We start from the raw sequence: 22,120 nt of genomic DNA on the forward strand, positions 1-22,120 counted from the left end.
CACATAAAGATGCATGTATATGCTCATGCATGACTGCAATGAAATTGCAGATGTGAACACAGTTTTCTCATGATAATGTGGGTACACACTGAAATGAGAAAGGGAAGTCAAAATTCTTACATAGGAAACGTGTTGTAGCTGATTCATTCAAGCTGAGTTGGGAAAAGGGTCTAAGGTCTCTTAGGTCTCAAGTTGAGTCCCACACGTATAAGGTTTCGGCCCCTCTTCTTGTTACTTCAATTTTTTATTCAGAAAAAAATGTTTTTTCTTCAATTTGATGTGGGTTTACTCTTCATCAAGTCCCTTCCTCAAGAAAAAAAAAACTAGATTCCCACGACCAAACAACTCTCTCTCTCTCTCTCTCTCTCTGTGTGTGTGTGTGTGTGTGTGTGTGTGTGTGTTGCGGGGGGGTGTCAGGATCAGACCTTTAGCAGACCCAGATCAGACTATAAGATGCTGATACAAGGTCCGGGTTCAGTAAGACCTACAGCAGTCAAAACCATGCTGGGGTCTTATAAGGATATCATAAACCAAACCTGGACCAGGCCCACTAAATTAAATATGTTTTTTTATAGATTTTACATTAAAAGTTTGTGGATCTTTAATCAGAACTCGGGTCAAACGTACCCAGGTCTGTTATGAAATTTCATAAATCATACCCGGCTCCATACCCTAATTGGATTTTATGGGTCCGGTACCCCAAACGGTTACTTGGACATCTTTCTCTATTTTTTTTGGATGATGAGGAGCCCTCACCGAAGTGAGGCGCCAGTGGGGTTTGATCCAGTGCCTTCATCTCAGCACCCTCACAACCACCCCTCTGGCCACGCAGGTCACCCCGGCAGTGGTGACATGTTTCTTTATTACCAAACAAAGATCCGGGTTGGATTAGGTCATACCCGACACATATGCTGACGGCCCTACTCTCTCTCTCTCTCTCTCTCTCTCTCTCTCTCTCTCTCTCTCCACACACATGCAAGCACAGGCCTGCACGCACGTTTATACACACGAAAGTGCAAGTGTCAGTGAACAAGCACAAGCTCATGCATGTGCACAAGCCGTTTTTTTCATGTGAAGAATTGTGTCTGCATAAGGTCAACTTTCTTATAGCATATTTTATGCTAATTATTTTTTATAGTAAGTACACAACCGAAGCATTATTTGTTCTGCCATATATTTTAAGCGACCAGTTTAGTTCGTTACTAATTATATGGATCATGGGTCCAACTCTATGCCAAGAGAGAGAGATAGATTTTACATATAACTTATTAGACAATGACGGGGTTCCTATGACAATTCATTTTGGATGGATCTATAGTGAAGGTTGGCAATGGAAGAAGCACTCTTCTTTGAAAGGACCCATGACTTCTCCCATTGTCACTTATTGTAGAGTTTTCTTCCTTTTATCGAGAAGCTAGGGATAAGGGTTGCCTTATTGCGGAAAGATGATTCGCTAATGATGGTAGGACAATACATTTGAGGGTTACATCTTCTGAATTGGCTATTCATAAATGGCTGCAAGTTATGAGTCTCCTTCCCCAATGTTGCCTAATGAGATTTCAGACCAATTATCATGAAAGCCTAATGGGGGTAATGTTGGGTCCAGTCCTATCCCTAATTAATGGTGTGAGGAAGTGGAATAGCCACTCACTTCTCATTAATGCAGGGGAAGTTGAAGGGTTAAAAACCCTTCAGTTTCTGGAATGAGTCTAGAAGACTCACTTGTAGAAGATTCATATCTAGAAGACTCTATGTCATCTATAAATAAGGGTGCAGAGGCTGTGTGCTGGAAGGAGAAGGATATAGTGGTTGTGTGCAGAGAGAGAAGAAGTAAAAGAGAGAGAGTAAAAAGAAGAAAAAGAAGGAAGAAGGTTCGTCACCACGCATTGATCCTCAGAGAGAGGTGTTGGTTGTGGTGTGGGCTTTGACTCGAGTTGTGCACCCGAGAGGTAATCTTGTATTCATTTCTTCCTGTGATTTTTTTGTTGTTATTATCTTTAGCTTTGGGCAAGCTATTGGACGTTGTACTCTCTACATTGTACTCTCTACTTTCATTATAGTGTGTTATTCTCTCTGTGCCCCGTGGATGTAGGTCGTGTTGATCGAACCACGTAAAACCTTGTGTTGTGATTTGATTGTGCCTTTGTTAGATCCTATATTGCTTCCGCATATTTTTTGTTATCTTAATTTCTCTACAGGTAATGCACTTCGGCTTAAGCTAGCTTTCGAGTATGTCTCTGAGCCTATGGTATAATGGCTCCCGGATGATGCATTGTGGAGTTATTAGTCTCCCAGCAAGGGTTTCTTTTAATGTTTGGTTAGTGCTCTTAGATAAAATTTTGACAAAGGCAAATTAGAGGTTTTTGCTTTCCTAGTTGTTGCTCTCTATGCCTCGCACATGTGGAAGACATGCACCACCCTTTTGGGGGCTGCACTTCGATCCAACTGTTAGTTCCATGGGGTCAAATGAGCTTATGCGCCTCTTAATCATTGCAGCAAAAATTAGCAGTTGGGGTTGTCGGTGGATCTTCGTGTGGCATTGTTGGCTGTTTTTTTTGTGAAGAATGATTTGGTTAGAAAGGAACAATAGGATTATTCAGGAAAAGAAGAATCTGGATTTTCTATTGCGTCGGCCAGCTGTTGGAGCGATTGCAGTTAAAGTGGCTGGGTTTAGGTTTGCAATGAGTTGGAGTGCGCAGAATTGGTAAGGCGGGTACCTGCTGAAGTCCGCTAACTTCTCTCTTATTTTCTGTTTGTATTTGATACTCTGCTGTGTCGTTTTTTCTTAATGGAATCTTGGTGATCCCTCGTCACTAAGCTCCTTATATATTATGCTGAATGAAATTATATTTCTTTAAAAAAAAAAAGACAATTGTGAATCAGGACAAGTTGGAAATAAATTAGGAATGGTCAATGCTTTTAATAAGCATTGAAATTAGTTTTCTGTGGTTGGGATCTGGGATTCTTTCCTGACTATTTCAAGTGAGATTTAATCTTTTAATTAATATATAGAGAAGTATTTGATCTCCCCCAGATAAAGATTGGACTCCTAAGTTTATTCAACCATGGACTAGATAAAAAAAAATCAAGGACATGGATGAACTTATGTGCTAGGCTGATCAGATTATTGTTTTTTATCATTATTTATAGATATCAAAGCTTTCTTTAGTTCCATATCACAAGCTAAATCATTATAAAGATGAATTTCGAGGTGCCCATTATCTAGTTTAGCATAAAACTCAGGAGATGAGTGATGTCAAGTTGCATTCTCAATGAAGTCAATGCATAAATGGGCCACGATCTACAACTATCATAAAAATGTTACAATCAAGCTTGCATATTTCTAAGCAAGAAGGAAGTGCAAGCACTTTGCATACACACGTGTGTGGTAAAACATTCGTGTGAGACCCGTCTCCCCCGTCCCCCACCTTGCCTCTCTCTCTCTCTCTCTATATATATATATATATATATATATATATATATATATATATATATATGTGTGTGTGTGTGTGTGTGTGTGTGCACCAATTTCTGTGAGCACGGAGTGCATTCAATTTTTTAACAAACTTTTTTTTTTATTTCTGACCATACACTACACAGTTGAATTAGTAGGGGACCAGCTTTTGAAACATCCAATTCCGTCAGTTAAGCAGGTTTTTTAAAGGATTGAAACATCAACAATCTATAATTTTTAAAATTTAAATCATTATAAAACCATATTTTTTTTGCAGAAAAAACATAAACCAAAGGCCAATTGGTAGCAAATGGAACATGAACCATATCCATATTATTGAATCACCGAAAAGTGGTGTCTAACACCACTGTACTCTGGATGTACACACCTAAGTTGTATGAGTAGGGTGTAGGTGCGAACTGCTTACAAACAGAGATTTCAGGGGGTCTCTTTTTTTTTAATCTGTCTTTACAGATGCAAACATTGTCATTTGACTCAGCCCTCTTCTAGAAAAAAAAAGTTGAAGTATTTTGAATTTACATGCTTGTTTTTATAAGAATCGACTCCATCGGATTTTGATACATGAGTAGGTTTTTATAGGGTTTAATAATCAACAGCCTAAAATTTTATAAATATTCTTTTGATTTCGCACGAATAAACCACCCTCAGGATCGAAGACCTGGTCTGGATGGATTTACTTGTATCATCTTCAAAATAGTATATGCATTACCACTTTTACATTTCTAAGCCTTCACGTGAATTGAGTTTCATATCTTCTTCATCGTGCTTCACGTGTCCATCGACCTTAACCATGAGCCACAACACTAATAATGTTGAACAACTCAAAGCTCAAGGAAACAGAGAGTTCAACAACAACCTCTTTTATCTTCACCGCTCGAACAACCCAGGACAAATCTTGGAGACGAGCCCACTCACTAGGGACAACTATCCATCCTGGAGTCTCGTCATGATGGTTGCTTTGTCTATAAAAAAATAAGATGGATTTTATTGATAGATATGTATTGAAGCTTGAATCTATGTCCCTCATGCTAACAACATGAGTTTGATGCAATAACATGGTACTTTCATGGATTCACCAAGAGTGTGATTAATTTATGGTGAAACCACTACCACCGTTTGGAGTGACTTGAGAAAATGGTTTTCTCAAAAGAATGGATCTAGAATCTTTGAAATTCAAAGGTCCAAGGTCACTTTGCATCAAAAAAATGTCTATTGTTGCATGTTACACTAAAATAAAAACAGTCTCGGACGAGCCCTCTACCCATATCACGCTGCCAACATTTGAGTGTAGGGCAGCAAGAGCATTGCCTGAAATGTACCATCAAGAACGTCTTACTCAGTTCTTGATGGGATTGAATGAGACGCACTATTGTTTGTAGCCAAATTTTGATCATGGAACCCATGCCTAGAGTGAATAAAGCCTATAACTTGCTTCTTCAAGACGAAAGATAGAGAAGCAAGCATTCACCACCAAGTTTAGAGCACAACATGGCTATTGCAGTGGACACTAGAAATTGTCCACCTCGATTTCTATATGGATGTGCTAAGGGAAATAATCATCGGGAGAGACCGGTGTGATCATTGCAATAAACTCGGGCACACTAAAGATGAGTGTTATTTCCTCCACAAATTTTCTCAAAGATTTGTCAATACTGCTAAGATTCAACCTGAAGTTGAAAGCTCTTCAGGTAATATGGTATCATCATTCACTCTGGAACAATACAATCAGTTGCCTTCAATCATCTCTTCAGGTAACCCTCAACCAATGGCCAATGTCAGGTAATCTCCATTCTTTTTCTAAATCTCCTTTTTTCAAACTTTGGATATTGGACATCGGAGTCATTGATCACATGAGCTCTTTCTTTGCTTACTACATCCAAACTGTGTAAGTCTCTCAAACCAGTACTTTCTGATGAGTCACTTTTTTCAATAACTCACATAGAAACAACCTCTATAACTTCAAAAATTTATCTTGATCATATATTGGTTCTCTTCATTCAACTTTAATATGATTTTGGTCAATAAACTCATAAAATTATTGAAATGTAATGTTATTTTCTTTCTTTTTCACTGTGAAATTCAAGACCTTTGATCGAAGATGATTGGAGTGGATAGAGTGCATGATGGGCTATATTCTCTTAACATGGATCCAAATAATTTAGAAGGCAATAAAATTGCAGTTGTGTCTAACACCCAGGCTACCCAATTTAATCGTTGGCATTGACGTTTAGGCCATATTTTTTCTCATAAATTAAAACTTTTATCTGAAACATTTAATTTTATTTCATTTGATGATTGTCATTGTGATATTTGTCCTTGTGCTTGTCAAACCGTTTGCGCTTTTGTCATAGTGAAAAGACTAACTCACACCCCTTTGAATTGATTTATATATATTTGTGGTGGATATTCTACATTGTCTATAACTGGGGCTAATTTTTTCTTAATTATTGTGGATGATTTCACATGATCTACATGGGTTTATTTAATGAGGTTCAAGTCTGATCAGGATAAAGGATTTTTACAAAATTTTATTGCTATGGTTAAAAATTATTTTCAAGGAATTGTTAAAATACGAGGAGATACGTAAGAAGCTAGGTGTTGCACCCATTGAAAATAAAATGCGAGAGAACCGTTTACGGTGGCTTGGACATATTCGGCGAAGGCCTAATGATGCTCCAGTTAGAAGGTTGGAGAAATGGGAAAATATATTAGTTAAAAGAGGTCGGGGTAGGCCTAGGAAGACTTGGATGGAGATGATAGGAAAGGATATGAATGCTTTGAACCACACCGAGGACATGGCATTGGATAGAAATGATTGGAGGAAAAGGATTCATGTGGAAGACCCAATATGAATTTCTTTTTTGGTTCATATCGCTGACCCCAATTGTTTTGGGATGAAGGCGTAGTAGTAGTTGTTGTTGTTGTGTTAAAATCGTTAGATCTGACAACATGATCAAATCTTTTTCTAATGAGGTTCAAAATTATTTGCGTGAAAATGACATCTTCAATCAACATAGTTATGTAGATACACCACAACAAAATGGTGTAGTTGAGAGAAAATGCATTTGTTAGAAATTGCAAGAGCTTTTATGATTTCAAGCAAACTGAGAATGCATTCTCATTGCTACCTATTTAATAAACAGGCTTCCCTATGTAATTTTGGATAATTAAAGTTCTTATAAAATGCTTTATGCTTTCAAGCCTAATCATAAGCATTTAAGAGTTTTTGGATGCTTATGTTATGCTCATAATATTCATTACAAGTATAAGTTTGATTCTCGTTCTTGAAAATGCATTTTCATTGGATATTATTTTGGATAAAAGGGATACAAAGTTTTATATCTTGAAAATAACTCTATTTTTTGTTAATTGTGATGTGATTTTTCATGAAGATATATTTCCTTTCCAATCATGCACAAATCAGCCTCCACAAAATCACTTTTTGCCAAACCATACGTGGAAATCCATGAACTTGATATTCGAAACCGACCCAATGAATTAGAATCAAAACCAAGCAACCCACCTTCAATGAATCAAATTGAGTTACCTAAGAAAAATCAACTTAAGAATGAACTTGTCCCAAATAGTGAATCAGATCCTCCTACCATTCAAGGCCAAAACCAAATCAGAAAATCTACCTGAAATAGTACTAGACCCACATATCTCAAAGATTGTCCTTGTTCCTATGTTGCACTCTATGCTCATGCCATGTCATCTAAGATGAATGGTACTAGTCATCCCTTGTGTCACTGCCTCTCGTTCTCTTAGTTTTCAAAGAGCTATTTTGCTTTCCTTGTTTCTATCTCATCCAACGATAAGCCACAAGATTTTCAAATGACCATGAGAGATGACAAGTAGATAGAAGATGATCGATTTAAAATGGGTTTACAAAATTAAATATCAATTTGATGGATCCATTAAAAGGTATAAGACATGTTTGGTTGCAAAAGGTTACTTACAATAAAAGGATTAGACCGGATGCAAGTGGGCTAGTTGACTCATTAACAGGGGGAAATGTCTCAACTGCAGTAGAGAGAGAGAGGAGAAAGAACGGCATAAGACTCTATATCCCACTGAAAGAGGTTCAAGTGGGAAGGTGATGAAGATAAGTGGCTTGAAAAAAATGACATTTTATCAAAGTAGACATGACCAGAATGACGAGAAATGTAGATGCGGTGAGTGCTAGGATCAAAACAAATGTACCCTTTGTGATGAGACGCAAAACCAAGAAATAAACATGGCTTAGTTTTTTGTTGAAACTTAGAGGTGTTGTACGGAGTTATGAGCAGGTAGAAAATAGAGCTAAAACATGCAGGTGTTGATAACTAGGTAAATGTTTAAAAAGTAGTTCATAAGGCAACTTGCACCCAAGGACTAAAGTTGTTTGTCTATTGATAACATAAGTTGTTTGAAAAGCATCAGTCCAAAAATCATGAGAGACAAACGGTGCTCAACATACTCGGTCTGGTTTCCACTATGTGACAATGTTTATGCTCTACTAGGTCATTCTGTGATTGGAAAGACTTAATAGCAAACTGAAATTGATTTTTAACTATCTGCTTAAAGTTCTGGAAACAATTAAAAACTTGAGATTTAACATGCATAGGGAAAAGTCATGAGAAGCGAGTGAAGTGATCCACTATAAGAAAATAGTACTAAAAACCTTCACACGAGAGAACTAGAGCTAGTCTCCAAACGTCAGCATGAAGAAGCTCAAAAAAAGAGGTTATGCAAGAAACTGAGCGACCAAACTGAAGCTTGCAGGCTTTTCCAATGAGACAGATTTCACACACCTTTATTTGTTTATCCCTACTTAATGAAAGAGCATTTTTAGATTGTAAAAATAAAGCAATCTTTTTGTTGGCATGCCCCAAACGTTGATGCCAAAGGTTAAATAAAGCTTTTGTCCCTACATAGGCCGCCATCATATGATTAGTGTCTGGCTTAATTGGATAGAGACCTGCATTGGTTTTTGATCTACTGAAATGAATCTTGCATGTCTATTGATCATTGACAATGAATTCAGAGTGGCTAAATTAAAAAAATACAGTTATTATCTTCAATAAATTGCCCTACATATAGAAGATTTTTTATAATATAGAGAACATGTAGAACATTTTTCAAATCAAAGGTAGAATTGTTTGACAATAAAACAAGATTGCCAGTTTATGAAATAAGAAGCATCTTACCATTACCAATCATGATGGAGTCACTTCCTTGATACTGATATTTGTTGGAGAATTGTTGATCGTCCATGGTAAGATGATTTGTCTCACCGATATCATTGCTTTGTTGTACGATCGTTGTTGAGAAGGCCTTGGGAATGTCCCAACAATTTTTAGCAATGTGACCACATTTGCCATAATACTAGCAAGTAATAGGTCCTCGTTGATTTGAAGGATTTTGTGTGCCTTGATTGGAACTAGGTTGATTTTGATTAAAATTTCTTCCTTGGCCTCTACCTCGGCCTTTATAGAAGTCACGTTCATAACCGCAACCTCTAGAGGCGTTGAAGGCAATGTGAGAATTTTCATGTGCTTCGGGTTGTTTTAGGTGGAGCATTAAAACACGTTTTTCTTGATTGAGAAGATCATACAAGTATGCAAGAGAGTGAGTGGCAACTCCAGTGGTGATTGAGGTAACAAAACTTTTATATTCAATAGGCCTGTTCAAGGCTATCTGAACAAGGTTATTATTTTTCATCGGATGATTTGCAGTAGCAAGAGAATCGATTAAAAATTTGATGTGATCTAAGTATGACAACATGTTGATACCTTCCTTCTTGATGAAGGTAAGATCCTTTTTCAGAATCATGAGTCTCAACGGTGATTGAGATCCATACATTTTTTCCAGCGCCAACCATGTTTCACTTGTTGTTTTGGTTTTCATAATCTAACCTAATACAGGCTCATATACTGAAGCTTTGATCCAGCTGAGAGCCAGTTGGTCAGAGCAACTCCATGTGAGAAAATCTGCATTATCGATTTTGCTTTCATCAGTAGCTGTTATGAACTGGTTAGGTTGGCAAACAAACTTGACTAGGTCTTGGCTGAGTATAACAGACTCAAGCTGAGCCCTTAGGTTGAAGGTTGTGGCTCACCAAATACTTTTAAACTCTCAGTTCGCTTTTATCCACAATAAGATGATTCACTATTCTTTCATCTTGGCCTTTGAAGTCATTCACTCCTTACATTTTAGTGGTCAGTCATATTTTTCTCTTAAATTAGATTTTCATAAAGCCTTTGATTTTGTGCATTGGCCCTTCTTATTTCAAATGTTATCCAATTTCGGCATTGGTCATCATTTTTTGGGTAGGTAAGGGAATTGGTCTCTAATGCTCAGACTATGATTAAGATTAACAACATTAGAGGTGGCCAGATCAAGTTGGGGCATGGATTACGGCAAGGCTGCCCTCTCTCACCTTTGTTGTTCAATGCCATTGTTGAGGGTCTCGTGGTGTTGCTTAAGCGTGCTGAGGAGAAGCGCATGATAGATCCTTTAGATGTTTCGAATTTCTCGGACCATATTCTTATTTATGTTGATGATATGATTATTTTTTGGTGAACAAATGTACAACATATGCTTAGATTCAAACTTATTCTCCAGTTCTTTCTCTCTCTTTCTGGGCTTTCTCTAAATGATAGCAAATGCTCTCTTACTATGTTTAATGTTGAGTCTTCTATGCTTGCAGCGAGACAACAAATTTTTAATTGCGCGATCTCTGAGTTGCTGATGATGTATTTAGGCATGTCGTTACAAGTGAAGCGCCTCTCCTCCGCTGCTTGGGCTCCAACTATTCAAAAAGTGAAAAACAAGATTTTTCATGGCAGGCATTCTATCTCCATCGCTGGTCGTCTGACTTTAATCAAACATGTTCTTTCCTCTATCCCTGAATTTTTCATGTCAATGTTCATGATGCCTGTGGGTGTGGAGAAGCAGATTTGTCGTTTAATGACAAATTTCCTTTGGTCTGGGTGTCAACTCTTGGGTAAGCGCTATTTGGTTGGTTGGCGAACGGTTGTGTTACCTAGGCATATGGCTGGCTTAGGTGTTTTTGCACCCAAACAGAGGAGTATTGCTCTTTTGGCCAAGCAATGTTGGATAGCCCATCGATCGGGTTCTCCATGGGATCGTTTGCTTCATGCTAAATATGGTGCTTCTGATTTATTTCTTCTTCGTCATGGAACCCGGGGGTTGGCGATCTCGTACTTGCGAAACATGTGGCTGAGAGACTTATCGTTCTTCAGAGATCAAATTGGGGATGGGGGAAATTACGATCAGTGGTCGCAATGGGCGATTGTGTCAAATGGTGTGTTCCACACCCACAAAGTGTATAGATCATTGCTCCTCTCGGGGGCCGATTGGTTCTCTGAGTGCATGTTATGGGTTAAGGGCCCTTCTCTAAGATCTCGGGTCTTGGCTTGGTTAATTTTGCATGATAGGGTTGACTCACAGCTATTTAAAGAAGTTGGGTTTTTAATTTCTTAGCTGGTGTATGCTTTGTCAAGCTGCTGAAGAAACTGTCTTTCATTTATTCTGGTCCTGCCCAATCTTTGTGATCCGTTTTAATAGGATGTGGAGATCTTCAGACGTACTTGTCAAAGAGGAGTCTTTCGCGCTTAATCTGCTCTTGGGCCTTGTTCGAATTAGACGATGCAAGCGGTGGAGGTTGATCTGAAAGATGTGGTTGCTTACTACTTGGTGGTTTGTTTGGATGATGCACAATGATGCTATTTTTCGATAAATTTCGGTCGTCCTTAATAATCTTGTCTATAAAATCTAGGTTAATGTATATGTGATTCTATGTATGCATCTTAGAGACCTTCCCTTCCCTCTAATCAACGTTCAGTCATCGGTGGTGCCTTCTAGTACAACGAATCCTGCCTTCTAGTACAACGAATCCTGGTTGAGCTTAGCTTTGTTGTCTGTTGCTATCTGTCTCTAGTTTCTTTTTCTTTATCTTGTTGTTTTTTTATATTTTTATTTTTATTTTTTATCTTGTTCATGGGTTCAACATTTTGTTGATCTTCATGAGTGATAATGTTGATTTTCTTTCCGCTACAAAGAAGATAATTTTTGCAATTCAGTTTCATCCAAACGAGACTAGCTATAGGGTTACATTAAGGGAGTGAACTAAGGTAGTTAGAGTTGGTGTCCTTTGATACCATAAAAGGAATGTGCAACAGTTCGGACACTCTCTTGTACACTGAGAGAAGCATGTAAGTCTTGAACTAAGGCCATGCATATTTACGTGATACTGAATACAATGAAAAGTCTGGAGATTTATCCACATCGTTAAGAGGATGGACTCCTATTATTTTTTCTTTCGTTTCTTGAACTCTCGACAGGGTTGTTGAGAGTTATCCTCATTTGATGATGTTGGTGAGTTATCCTCATTTGATGAAGCGTTGGACGACCCATTTGATGTGCTGGGATGACTCGGCTGGCTTGATTGATTCTGAGAGAGTCCTTGGAAGACGTCTCTCTTGTAGATTTCACAAAGTCTGTTTCCTTAACAGGTTCGTCAACTGCGAGAATGTAGGAAACAAGTAGTTGGGGATTTACAAGCTAGAAAGGAGGAAATCCAACCTCGTATGTCTCAAGGCTGCCCAGTGTCGATGGATAGAGAAATCCACTTGCAAGAAGAGCTATCTGAGATCTTGAAAATAGAGAAAGCTAAATGGAGATAGACCTCAAGATGCAGATGAACACAGGAAGGGGACCAGAATACCCACTATTTTCATCTTCGGGCTACCAGGAACTTGTAGAGGAAGCAGATCCATTGGCTCCAGAGGGAGGATGGTTCAGAGGTTGTTCGGAGAGAGAACACCTTCAAGCAAGCCTCGGATTTCTTTGTGAAGCTTTTCACCAGCACTTCAGTGGACTGCAATCCTTTCGGTGGGTGTATGGAACCTATTGTCTCTTCATCAGAGATAGTCTTCTCCAACCACTATCCAATGAGGATATCTCAGTTGCGGTGTTCAGTCTTGATGAGGAGCGCTCACCAGGCCCAGACGGCTTCCTAGGTAGCTTTTTTACTACTTTCCGGTCCATCATTTTCAAAGACATGCAGGAAAGCATCGTTATTGCCCATGAGTTGGTGGCTTCTATGGCTAACATCTAGACTCCATCTGTCTTATTTAAAATGGATCTTGTTAAAGCCTACGATCGGGTGGACTAGTCTTTTCTTGAAGATGCCCTTTGTTGAGGTTTGGATTCAACGCATCATGTGTTACCTACGCCTAAATTTGCAGTTGTGGTGAATGGGAGCCTAGACTTGAGTTTACCAGTAGTACGGGGTGAGGCAGGGGACTCTCTCTCACATTTCCATTTCCTTTTCCTTTTTGGTCATGGATAGACTTGCAGCAGGCTGAGGTTGAGGGTCTTTTTCACCCTGTCTGTTCGAGGATTTTGTTGGAGTCATTCTTTTTTCGCGAATGTTGCCTTATTTTTCCATTCGTGATCATAAGAGATCCATTTGTAACTTTTTGGATATCATTTACGATTTTGAGGTGAAGTCGGGTCTCGCTGTTAGTTTGGTGAAATCTGTGTTTCTTCCTCTTAATATCTCTTCTTCTGGTCGGTGGTTGGCAGAAGGCTCAGCTTCTTATTAAATAGTTGGGCCTTCCTCTGTTTAAAGGCCGCCTTAGCTCTGCAACTGATCCCTTTGGATGGCAGAAAGGTTGGTTCTTACAAAATCGGTTTTAGTGTCCTTCCCTATTTACTGGAGCTCATGTTTCCAACTTTCAAGTGCTGTTATTTCGAAAATGAAAACTATTATGAACTGGTGTAATTGGCATGACTTACCATCAAACCTACATGTTCATCTGATCACATGGGATAAGGTTTGTATGTCGAGAAGAAGGTGGTTTGGGGATAAAATCCCTTGGAGCTCATAATTTAGCATTCTTGGCCAAGCAAAAGTGGTTGGTGGTGCAAAAGAATCCTCCCCCTTGGGTTCGTCTCATTCAATGCAAATATCTTGCGTCTTATTCTCTGTGGTTCCCGCGGCAAAGGTTCTTAGGGTTGGAAAAGCATTTGTCAAGGCCTTCTTGATATAAAGGGTCAGCTCTCATGGAGAATAGGCAATGGTACAAATACTTAGTTTTGGGTAGACCAGGGTGTTAGCCTAAAGGAAATGAGCCTTCAACCCAGTTTGGAAGACCGGGTTATGTGGGCAGGTAACTCAGATTTCTCTACCAAGGCTGCTTGGGAGTTCATTAGGCAGTAGCATCCAATTCAGGCCTACTCAACTCTCATCTGGTGCAAAGGGCATTACCCTCAAAGCGGCCCTCACTCTTTATTTTGCCTACAGCAGAAAACTTCTCTCATGACAGACTTAAAAGTCACGAGGATGGAGTTGGTCAGCCGATGCTGTTTTGTGAACATGAAGAGGAATCAGGAGACCATTTATTCATTCAGTGTCGATGGTCTCAAAGGATATGGAAGCATATTTGTATTCAGTTTGGAAGGTATGATTATCCAAGAAGATCGGTGGCAGAGTCTCTTGAGCGATGGAGAAAACAGGTTCAAACCCAAACGTTTGAACAGGGTTTGGCTGGTAGCGTTTCAAGTAATGATTTGGAAACTGTGGCACTTGCGCAATCTAATTACGTTTTAAAATAAGAGAAGCAAATCCAAAGAATATGTTTCAATGCCCTGCAAATCCGAAGAATATGTTTTCCAGCAGTTAGAGAACATATTCTGAGGATCTGTCATAATATGGATTTATTATGTAGTTTGGCATTGGCGCAATGCTGGCAGTTGGTCATCTCCTTTGCACTGGGACAAGCTTAACCTGTTTGGCATATTCGATAACTGGTGGCAGTTTAGCTTCACTTTAAGATACCACCAAGGTCGATTTCTCAAAGCCGGATGGATGACAGATCATTCACTTGTTTCAAGTAGAGGCTGGAAATTGTGGATAAATGTTGTTAGTGGCATCTCTACTGATCTGAACGTCATGATCGAAGCTTCAAGAAAGGATCAGGTATCCCTCATCAATAGAGGCCCACACAGTCCGAGCTTGGATCATCTAGTCTCTCTTTTGCTAAATCTTCCACGTGCAAAGGTTAGTTTCGTTCACACAGATATGATTGGTCTTGCTCAGCTTCTGCTAGAATGGCGTCTGCAAACACTAATCAACAGTGGTCCAATGAGTCCTGACTGGTAAGGGTCTTGCCTAGCCCCAAGCTTTCGTCGTCCAAAAAACTTACAGAGAATACTGCATCTCAATAAAGGAACTGAAAGACCATAACTGGCATAAGCTGACCCAAGTCATGGCAAGCAGAATCATGGGTCTTTCAAATTGATATCTCCAAATAACAATGCACTTTGTCTAATACATGATCATTAGATTGTTAGAATCGTATGTAACTGAGAAGACCATGTGCAGAACGGAAGATGGATCGACTGCTGCTGGCTTATTTGAAAGCTCAAGGTTTAGTTGCTGGAGAGTTTACCAGACAAACAAGTTGCAAATGACTTCAACTTTGAATAAATGAATCAACACGGTAAAACACTAAACGTGTTGAACACAAGAAACACCAGAACAAAAGACGGTGGAAAAAAGGACAATCCCCCACCCCCAAAAAAAAGGCCATGAAGATAAAAAGTGGGGTTCTATCCCTTCTTTCTTCTCTCTTTCCTTGATATGTACACACGTGTTAGGGCCACAACTGCATTGAGCCCCAAGAAGAAAAGGAATCGCAACTTTCACTTTTTTCTTTTTCTTTTTTCCTCCATTTGAACTTTTTCTTATTCTTCAATTTCTTTCTATTATTTTGGACCTCTGTATTCTGCACCAAGAAAGAAAAAATCATCAGGCTTCTCTATCTCCTCGAGCAGCTCATAAACTCCCTCTGCAGACACCGCACCTTCACCTGAATCACGGAATAAATGAACATCAGCAAATCACTGGGAAAAAGACAAGCAACAAGCCACGATATTAGAAGCCCCAGTAGGAACCCTTATGCAGTTTGCTAGGGCCTTGCTGTGCCACTAGTCCTCTGAACCATTCATACGTTCTGATGGATTATGGTACAAAACATGGACCTAGCAAACACAATAGTGCAGCTTATGACAAAGCTCATTCACCAAATACACAGTTTTCTGTTACACACTGGATCCCGTAGCATTTTTAGGTACCAATGATACATACCCGAGTCTCTTGGATATGGCAGACTGCGGTAATACATGCAATCCCTGCCATCAACTTCCGAGTATGGTGGCCCAAGAACATCAAGAACCGCACATGCGGTAAGCGCCCGGAAAGAGTGCATGTTACCTCCAGTAGTAGGGTACAGTATAGAGGTGTCACATTCAGAGGTAAAAACACCATCAAAATGAACCTTTGCCAATCGAGGACCAACACTACTTGCAGTTGAATTCACCACCTGGACTGCCAAACAATGCGTACATTGTCACAAAGCAATATCAGCAACATTTTGCTTATGGTACTAAGACATGGATGTAATTTGATCGTGCATAAATCATCGGGTACATAGAGGAGCCAAGCATGATAATCCTGAGATGAACACAAGCAACAGCTGCAGGGTACAACTACAAGATTAACTTCTATCCCATGATACAAATTTTGCTTGAAAACCAAGCATGATAATACCATAAATGGTCCCCGACAATAGTGCAACATCCCGCTGATCAAAGAAATGGTTAAATTGAGAACCAGACTTACAGCCAGATTGGCTCATGGGATCACTCGCATTAGGGGCACTGGTGACCCAATCATATGACTTTATGTGCATTGATCCAAAGAGAAGTTTGCTGAAAACAGTCATGCCAGGGTGATTGTGCAGGGGAATGATAGCAGCCGGAGGTAAACAGAAGATGCAGATCTGTAAACAAGCAAGACGCAATGGGATTCATTACATACAAGGAGAAGGTAATGCAAGGGAGAAACAAAATAAAAATAAGAAAATTATTGCCAATTAGTTTAATAGATGTGACTAAAGAAACTTAGAGAGGTGTAAAGAACGTACTGAGAAGTTGTTTTCGAGCTCATAAATGGGCATTATTGTTACCAATGGAGTCAATTCAGCCTCACCAACCTTAAAATATGGCATATCCTCACTCAGGCCCAGGTCTGATGGCTTCATGTTATCTTCATGAGAGAACTTGAATGCATAAGCAAAATACACCACACACAGTATATGTATGTCTTCATGTTCATGCTTCCGTAATTACAGCTCAAAGGCCATATATTAATGAATGTTAAAAGCATGCATGTATGTGGGATCTATGCAGGCTATTCTTAATACATATGTATCTAAAAATATATAAAATTTTGTATTGAATTTTAAAACCTAAATGCAAAGAATGAACGGTGTATTTTAGAAGCATGTATATTTCTACATATAAAGGTGCACAATGAATTTATTTCTATGCACAGACATGCTGTGCACATACGAATGCAATGTTATGTATTCAGTCATAAATGCATGTAACATGAACACACTTTAATATCTTCAATGCCTGTTTGTGGATGTGCATGTCTAGAAATTTTATATATATATATATATATATATATATGTATATGAGTAACAGTGGATGCCCACTTGAGCACACGCCCTCGTGCACACGACCAACAGCGCGTGCTGATTTTGCACAAAACGGGCCTTTAGAGGCAGAAAAGAACACTGCTGAAGGCACCTTTTGTGCAATTTTTTTTGCGCAGCTGTGCAACTGCATCTGATAACATCAGATGAAAAGGGTGTCCAACGTTACGCCCTGCCCCCATATATATATATATATATATATATATATATATATATATATATATATATATATATATATATATATATATATATATATATATATATATATATATATATATATATATATATATAGAGAGAGAGAGAGAGAGAGAGAGAGAGAGGTGCAATCGTGCCAAGCAAACCCAATTAAATAGGGAAGCTAGAAACATAAAACAGAATTCCATCAATTTGCAACCATGGCACCTTGAGGTCCACACACACACACACTGTATGGCACCGTGAGGTCCACATGGACCACACACACACACACACACATATATATATATGGGTTAATCTAACATTAAACTAGTTGTGTTTAACATGAATTCAACCATATTAAAATAACTAAAATACCCTTAAAAAGTGGTATGTTGAAAATATATGGTTACTTTTTTAGGTCAAAAAGGTAAATTTGTTGGATTCATAAAGTTATTTTTTTGGAAAAGGTGTTTGACTTTTCAATTCCCTTCAAGTTCAAAAGCCCCATAATGCCCAAAAAAATAGTCATGCATTTCTAAAAGAACCATTTTAAGGGTATTTTAGCATTTTCATAAGGTTGAATCTATATAATCACAACTAGTTTAATGTTAGATTAACCTTATATGTATATATAGAACCATTTAAGGGTATTTTAGTCATTTTTAAAAGGTTGAATCTATATAAACACAACTAGTTTAATGTTATATATATATATATATATATATATATATATATATATATATATATATATATATATATATATATATATATACACACACTTTAACTTTTATGGCAAACTGTGTTCGAACACAGTCAAGTGCAAATAAATGCCTATTCAGCACAATGGTATAACTGCAGGACCACGTAGATATCATTGATTGAAGCCTACGATCAACATCTTGAAGTTTCAACCATGAAACAACCCGTGGCCCCAAAATACTAACTCCAAGAAAATATCTTTATCTTCGCAACAACCACTTGAAGCCTCTCTCCTACAAGCGAGGAACACAAGAGATTCCAACCCAAAAAAGGTCACAACAGAAAACATGAACCTAAGCTTACATGGTTTACTAATATAGAAGATTTTTTTTGGCATAAAATATGACCAATAGAAATCTCTTATGGAAACATTAAATTGCAATATCTAGGAATCAGCAGCTTCCCACATTGGCCTCACCTACAACAGTTCCTTTTCCCAAAATTTAAAAGTAACAAGAATATTCCTTTTGCCTTCTTTTCTCTTCAAAGAAGTTTGAAAGCGGTAGCTATCTCCAACATTGAACTTTAAAATACACTAATCATGATTTTAATAATATTATGCTTTCATCTCGATAACTCTATTTATGTGTCTGTCATCTAGAAATATGAGTTCAAATCTGCAGAAATCAGGTTTAAGAATGGCATCTCTATCTTATTTTACTAGTTTTTTGAAAAGAAAAGTCAACTCGTGTTCTTGTTTCTACTTGAAGTTCATGATAACAATTTTTTTTGGCTGTATGGAGCTCTTTGTTTCCTAGCATTTTAACCTCTGATCATGTACTCTTTTCTCAAATTTTCTAAATAAAGAAGGGTGTTATCTGTTTGATATTAGATAGCATCAGTATCTTGTTATCACAGATTTACAAATAACTGGAAGAGCATCCAGTTCAACAGTACAGGAAAAGATAATACTAGTAACAAATGTGATATAAATCTTCAATTCCCTGATAATCCAAACAGGGAACTCAAGTAGAAATTAGACTTATCAGTAACCATGACATCAATTTCAACTTGTTCCCATAAAAGCAAATAAAAATGGAACTCCAAGAAAAACTAAAAGAATTTTTTCCTAATGCACTACAAGTTTTCAACTCCTTGAATGATATATGTACCTTCAATTGGTAGAATATTGCTGCAATGTTATATGTCGCAAAAACATGAGTTGAGATAACATGTTCGTAAGGCATGCCTAATCCATTGCTTATTAACAGAAAATCTGTTCAAATCAGATGCATGCTTAGCATTCCCTTCAGCATATTTGCACCATCCATATATTACCTTTCTTACGAATGTAATGAGCAAGGAATCTCTTCTGCTACACCGAGGTGCCTTCTTGTTTCAGGAAACAGAAATGTCTGACTGAACTTCAAATTTCAAAAGCATAAATTTTCAGAAAAAAAAAATTCCAATACATTGGGTTCCGTTCTGATTTCTTCAGCTTTATTTTTTTCTTCACTTTTATTTGCTTGTACAATGCTACAAATTTTACTGTAGGTCTACTTTCAATCAGTTGCAGTAGCAACCATACACAGACAAGTGACCCCCCACCCAAAATACACACTATACACGTAATTATATATATACATACTGTGTGTGTGTGTGTGTGCATGCTCGTATAAAATCAAAGTATAAAATCCTGAAACAAATGAATTTTAATATGATATAAAAAAAGTCCAGTTGAACGAGCCGAAGCTCAATAAGAAAGAAAAAATCCAACAAGACACTGTGAAATAAAAAACCACTCCAACTTGTAAAATTTTCAGTTTTTCCTATACAGTGGCAATTTAGCAGACAAAACTGCATTGCTTTATTCACAATGCAACGATAAACTGCAAATAGATCGATCACACACAAAACACCCTATAAAGTCCAACTAACAGCATTGTGGAACTCCAAACCGCATGCTTGACAGTTTCATAAGTTTGTTGGCTAGAATTCGAATTGGCAATAAAAGCAAGAAGGTAAAGACACTAAAAATGGATACCTAGAATCGAACATAGCCGCTGAATGTTTGGTGGCGTAGGAATGGTTCCAGGGCCAGAAAAGGCATCCTTGCATGCCTCAAAAAGCTGCTTGAGCATGGCACGCTTCTGCTTCTTGCGGTTTTTCTTAGCCTTCTTATCGGCCACTTTCTCCACAGATGGGAGATCGTAAAAACTCTCCGCCGTATCGCTGATCAATCTCCGTTCAACCTTCATTAAAGAAAACTCAAAATCGAGACCCCAAGGTACTGATCATCCAAATCAGCACCAGGAAATTCAAGAAACGTGTAGGTAGATGCTAAGGAAAAGGTACCAAGAGAACAACCAAAAACGAGTTTTGGATTGAAAAGCCAAGAAATTAGATATAGATTCGATGGAAAGAAGAAAAGAAGGCCAACACCAAAAACCAGAGACTTGGATATGGGCACCTTAAAAAACCCAGAAAAAAAAAGAAAAAAAGGTGGGTATTATGAAAAACCAGATTTCTGGTAAAGATGGCTCAGAAAAAGAAGGAAAACGATCAAAACACCAGAAATCCGGAGATGGGTGTTCCCAAAAAACAGATTCCTGGTGGAGATCGCCTCAAAGAGCACAACTTAAAAAACCAGAAATCTGGACACTACCAGGAACCAAAGATTCCTTAAGAAAGAGAATACACAAAAACCCCTACAAAGCAGCAAAGATTCTAAAACTTGGTGCGCGTGAGAAAACAAAGAAACCCGGATGGAAAAGAGGGAAAACACAAAGATGGGTACGCCAGAAAATGGGAAAAGGGGAATTTTCCCGGTAGAGGGAGCACAGGAACCTAAGAAACACGAAGAATCTGAAGATGGGTAGGCAAGGGAATGGATAAATATGGTCCAGAAAGTTGCGGGAAGGGCCAGAAGGAATCTTTTGGGACGGAATGGATCGAGGGGAGATTGGGGGAGGGTTTTTCAGATGGTTGAGGCTGATGTAGAGGTATAAAAAGGATGGGGAGAGAGGGGACCGCCATAAGTTTAATGGAATGAGGAGGGAATGAAAACCGGGGGCGGCTATGAAGGGGGGGGAGGGTGAAGGGGATTGTTTCCGGTGGGCTGGTGTGAGCGGAATTTTATCCGCATGGGAAGGGAGGGGATTTTGACTGGACTACCCAATCAAAGGCGTCGGCTCCAGCTTAATTGGCAAAAGAAAATTGGCAACGCCATGCAATGACGGTATTACCCCAACTACCCCGCCCCCAAACTCATCGTACCATTCCATTTCCCCATTTGTGGAAGTTTCGTGTTGTTTTGAACTTGGCCCAGCCTAAGTGGGTCAGTTGAGAGGGAGAGAAAACAAAGTTTACAACTTGGCCCAGGCAGTGGGTCAGTTTAAAGAGAGAACAAAGGTTTACAACTTGTCCCATCCTAGGTGGGTCAGTTTAGAGAGCGCAAAGCTTATAACTTGGCCCACACCAAATGGGTCACTTTTAGAGAGGGAGAGAGTAAGTCCAGCTTATAACATGGCCCAGTCCAAATGGATCAGTTTGAGAGAGAGAGAGAGAGAGAGAGAGAGAAGCTCGGCCTAATCAAACTGGAATGGTTTGTGATGTAAATCGAATCCGAGAAAATCTACACAATTTTACTCCTACGCATGAAAATTGAGAGAAGCAAGAAAATACGAGAAATATATCATAAAACAAGAAAATCACAAAAAAAACCCACTCTACGCAATTTTACTCCTACGAATGAAAATTGAGAGAAGCAAGAAAATATGAGAAATAGATCAGAAAACAAGAAAATCACAAAACACCCATTCTCACGACAGGGAAGGGTGCCAAGGTGGAGTTAGGGTTTGGAATCCCTCCACCGGCCTCCCATGGTGCGCCTTCGATGAGGGTAGAAGACGGCAACTATGGAGGGCAAGAGGTGTCTCGCTGACCATTACCCAACCAGCAATCAGGGCTTTGTCGATCATGTTCGGGTGAAGTGGGGTTGGTGATAGCCGTGGAGAGGAAGAGGGAGGATATGTAGCTACAAGGACTTCAGTCGGGGAGGGTGGCTCCGACCAGCCTGACCAGGCTGGGGACAAGTCGTCGGCCCAACTTTAGTCGGTGGCATCCTATGTCCTTGCTAGTTTTTGGGAGGGAAGATAGGAGAGAGATATGAGAAACGAGGAAGTCGAAAAAGTCG

At 38.8% G+C, this 22,120-nt stretch overlaps 1 protein-coding gene across 1 annotated transcript; it reads right to left on the reverse strand.

Moving 5' to 3' along the window:
• Positions 1 to 14,891: 14,891 nt before the first annotated feature.
• On the reverse strand, positions 14,892 to 20,793 carry LOC149833718 (plant cysteine oxidase 2-like). Its single transcript, XM_090010964.1, has 5 exons — positions 19,970 to 20,793; positions 16,474 to 16,595; positions 16,170 to 16,329; positions 15,636 to 15,875; positions 14,892 to 15,357 (listed from the first exon to the last, which is right to left on the reverse strand). Exons 1-5 carry the CDS (start codon positions 20,181 to 20,183, stop codon positions 15,254 to 15,256), a joined length of 840 nt encoding a protein of 279 aa, XP_089867090.1. The 5' UTR covers positions 20,184 to 20,793; the 3' UTR covers positions 14,892 to 15,253.
• Positions 20,794 to 22,120: the final 1,327 nt, after the last annotated feature.

Source organism: Nuphar pumila, chromosome 6, assembly GCF_984573655.1.
Source record: "Nuphar pumila chromosome 6, dmNupPumi1.hap1.1, whole genome shotgun sequence".
Lineage (NCBI taxonomy): Eukaryota > Viridiplantae > Streptophyta > Magnoliopsida > Nymphaeales > Nymphaeaceae > Nuphar > Nuphar pumila.

What these genes read in the sequence shown, in the direction of transcription:
- LOC149833718 (XM_090010964.1), bottom strand. Translation starts at nt 20,183, where the DNA reads ATGAAGGTTGAACGGAGATTGATCAGCGATACGGCGGAGAGTTTTTAC. An exon ending in GCGGCTATGTTCGATTCTAG is followed by an intron (nt 16,596 to 19,969) that starts GTATCCATTTTT and finishes TCTCTCATGAAG; the next exon opens with ATAACATGAAGCCATCAGAC. An exon ending in GCCATATCCAAGAGACTCGG is followed by an intron (nt 15,358 to 15,635) that starts GTATGTATCATT and finishes TCCGTGATTCAG; the next exon opens with GTGAAGGTGCGGTGTCTGCA.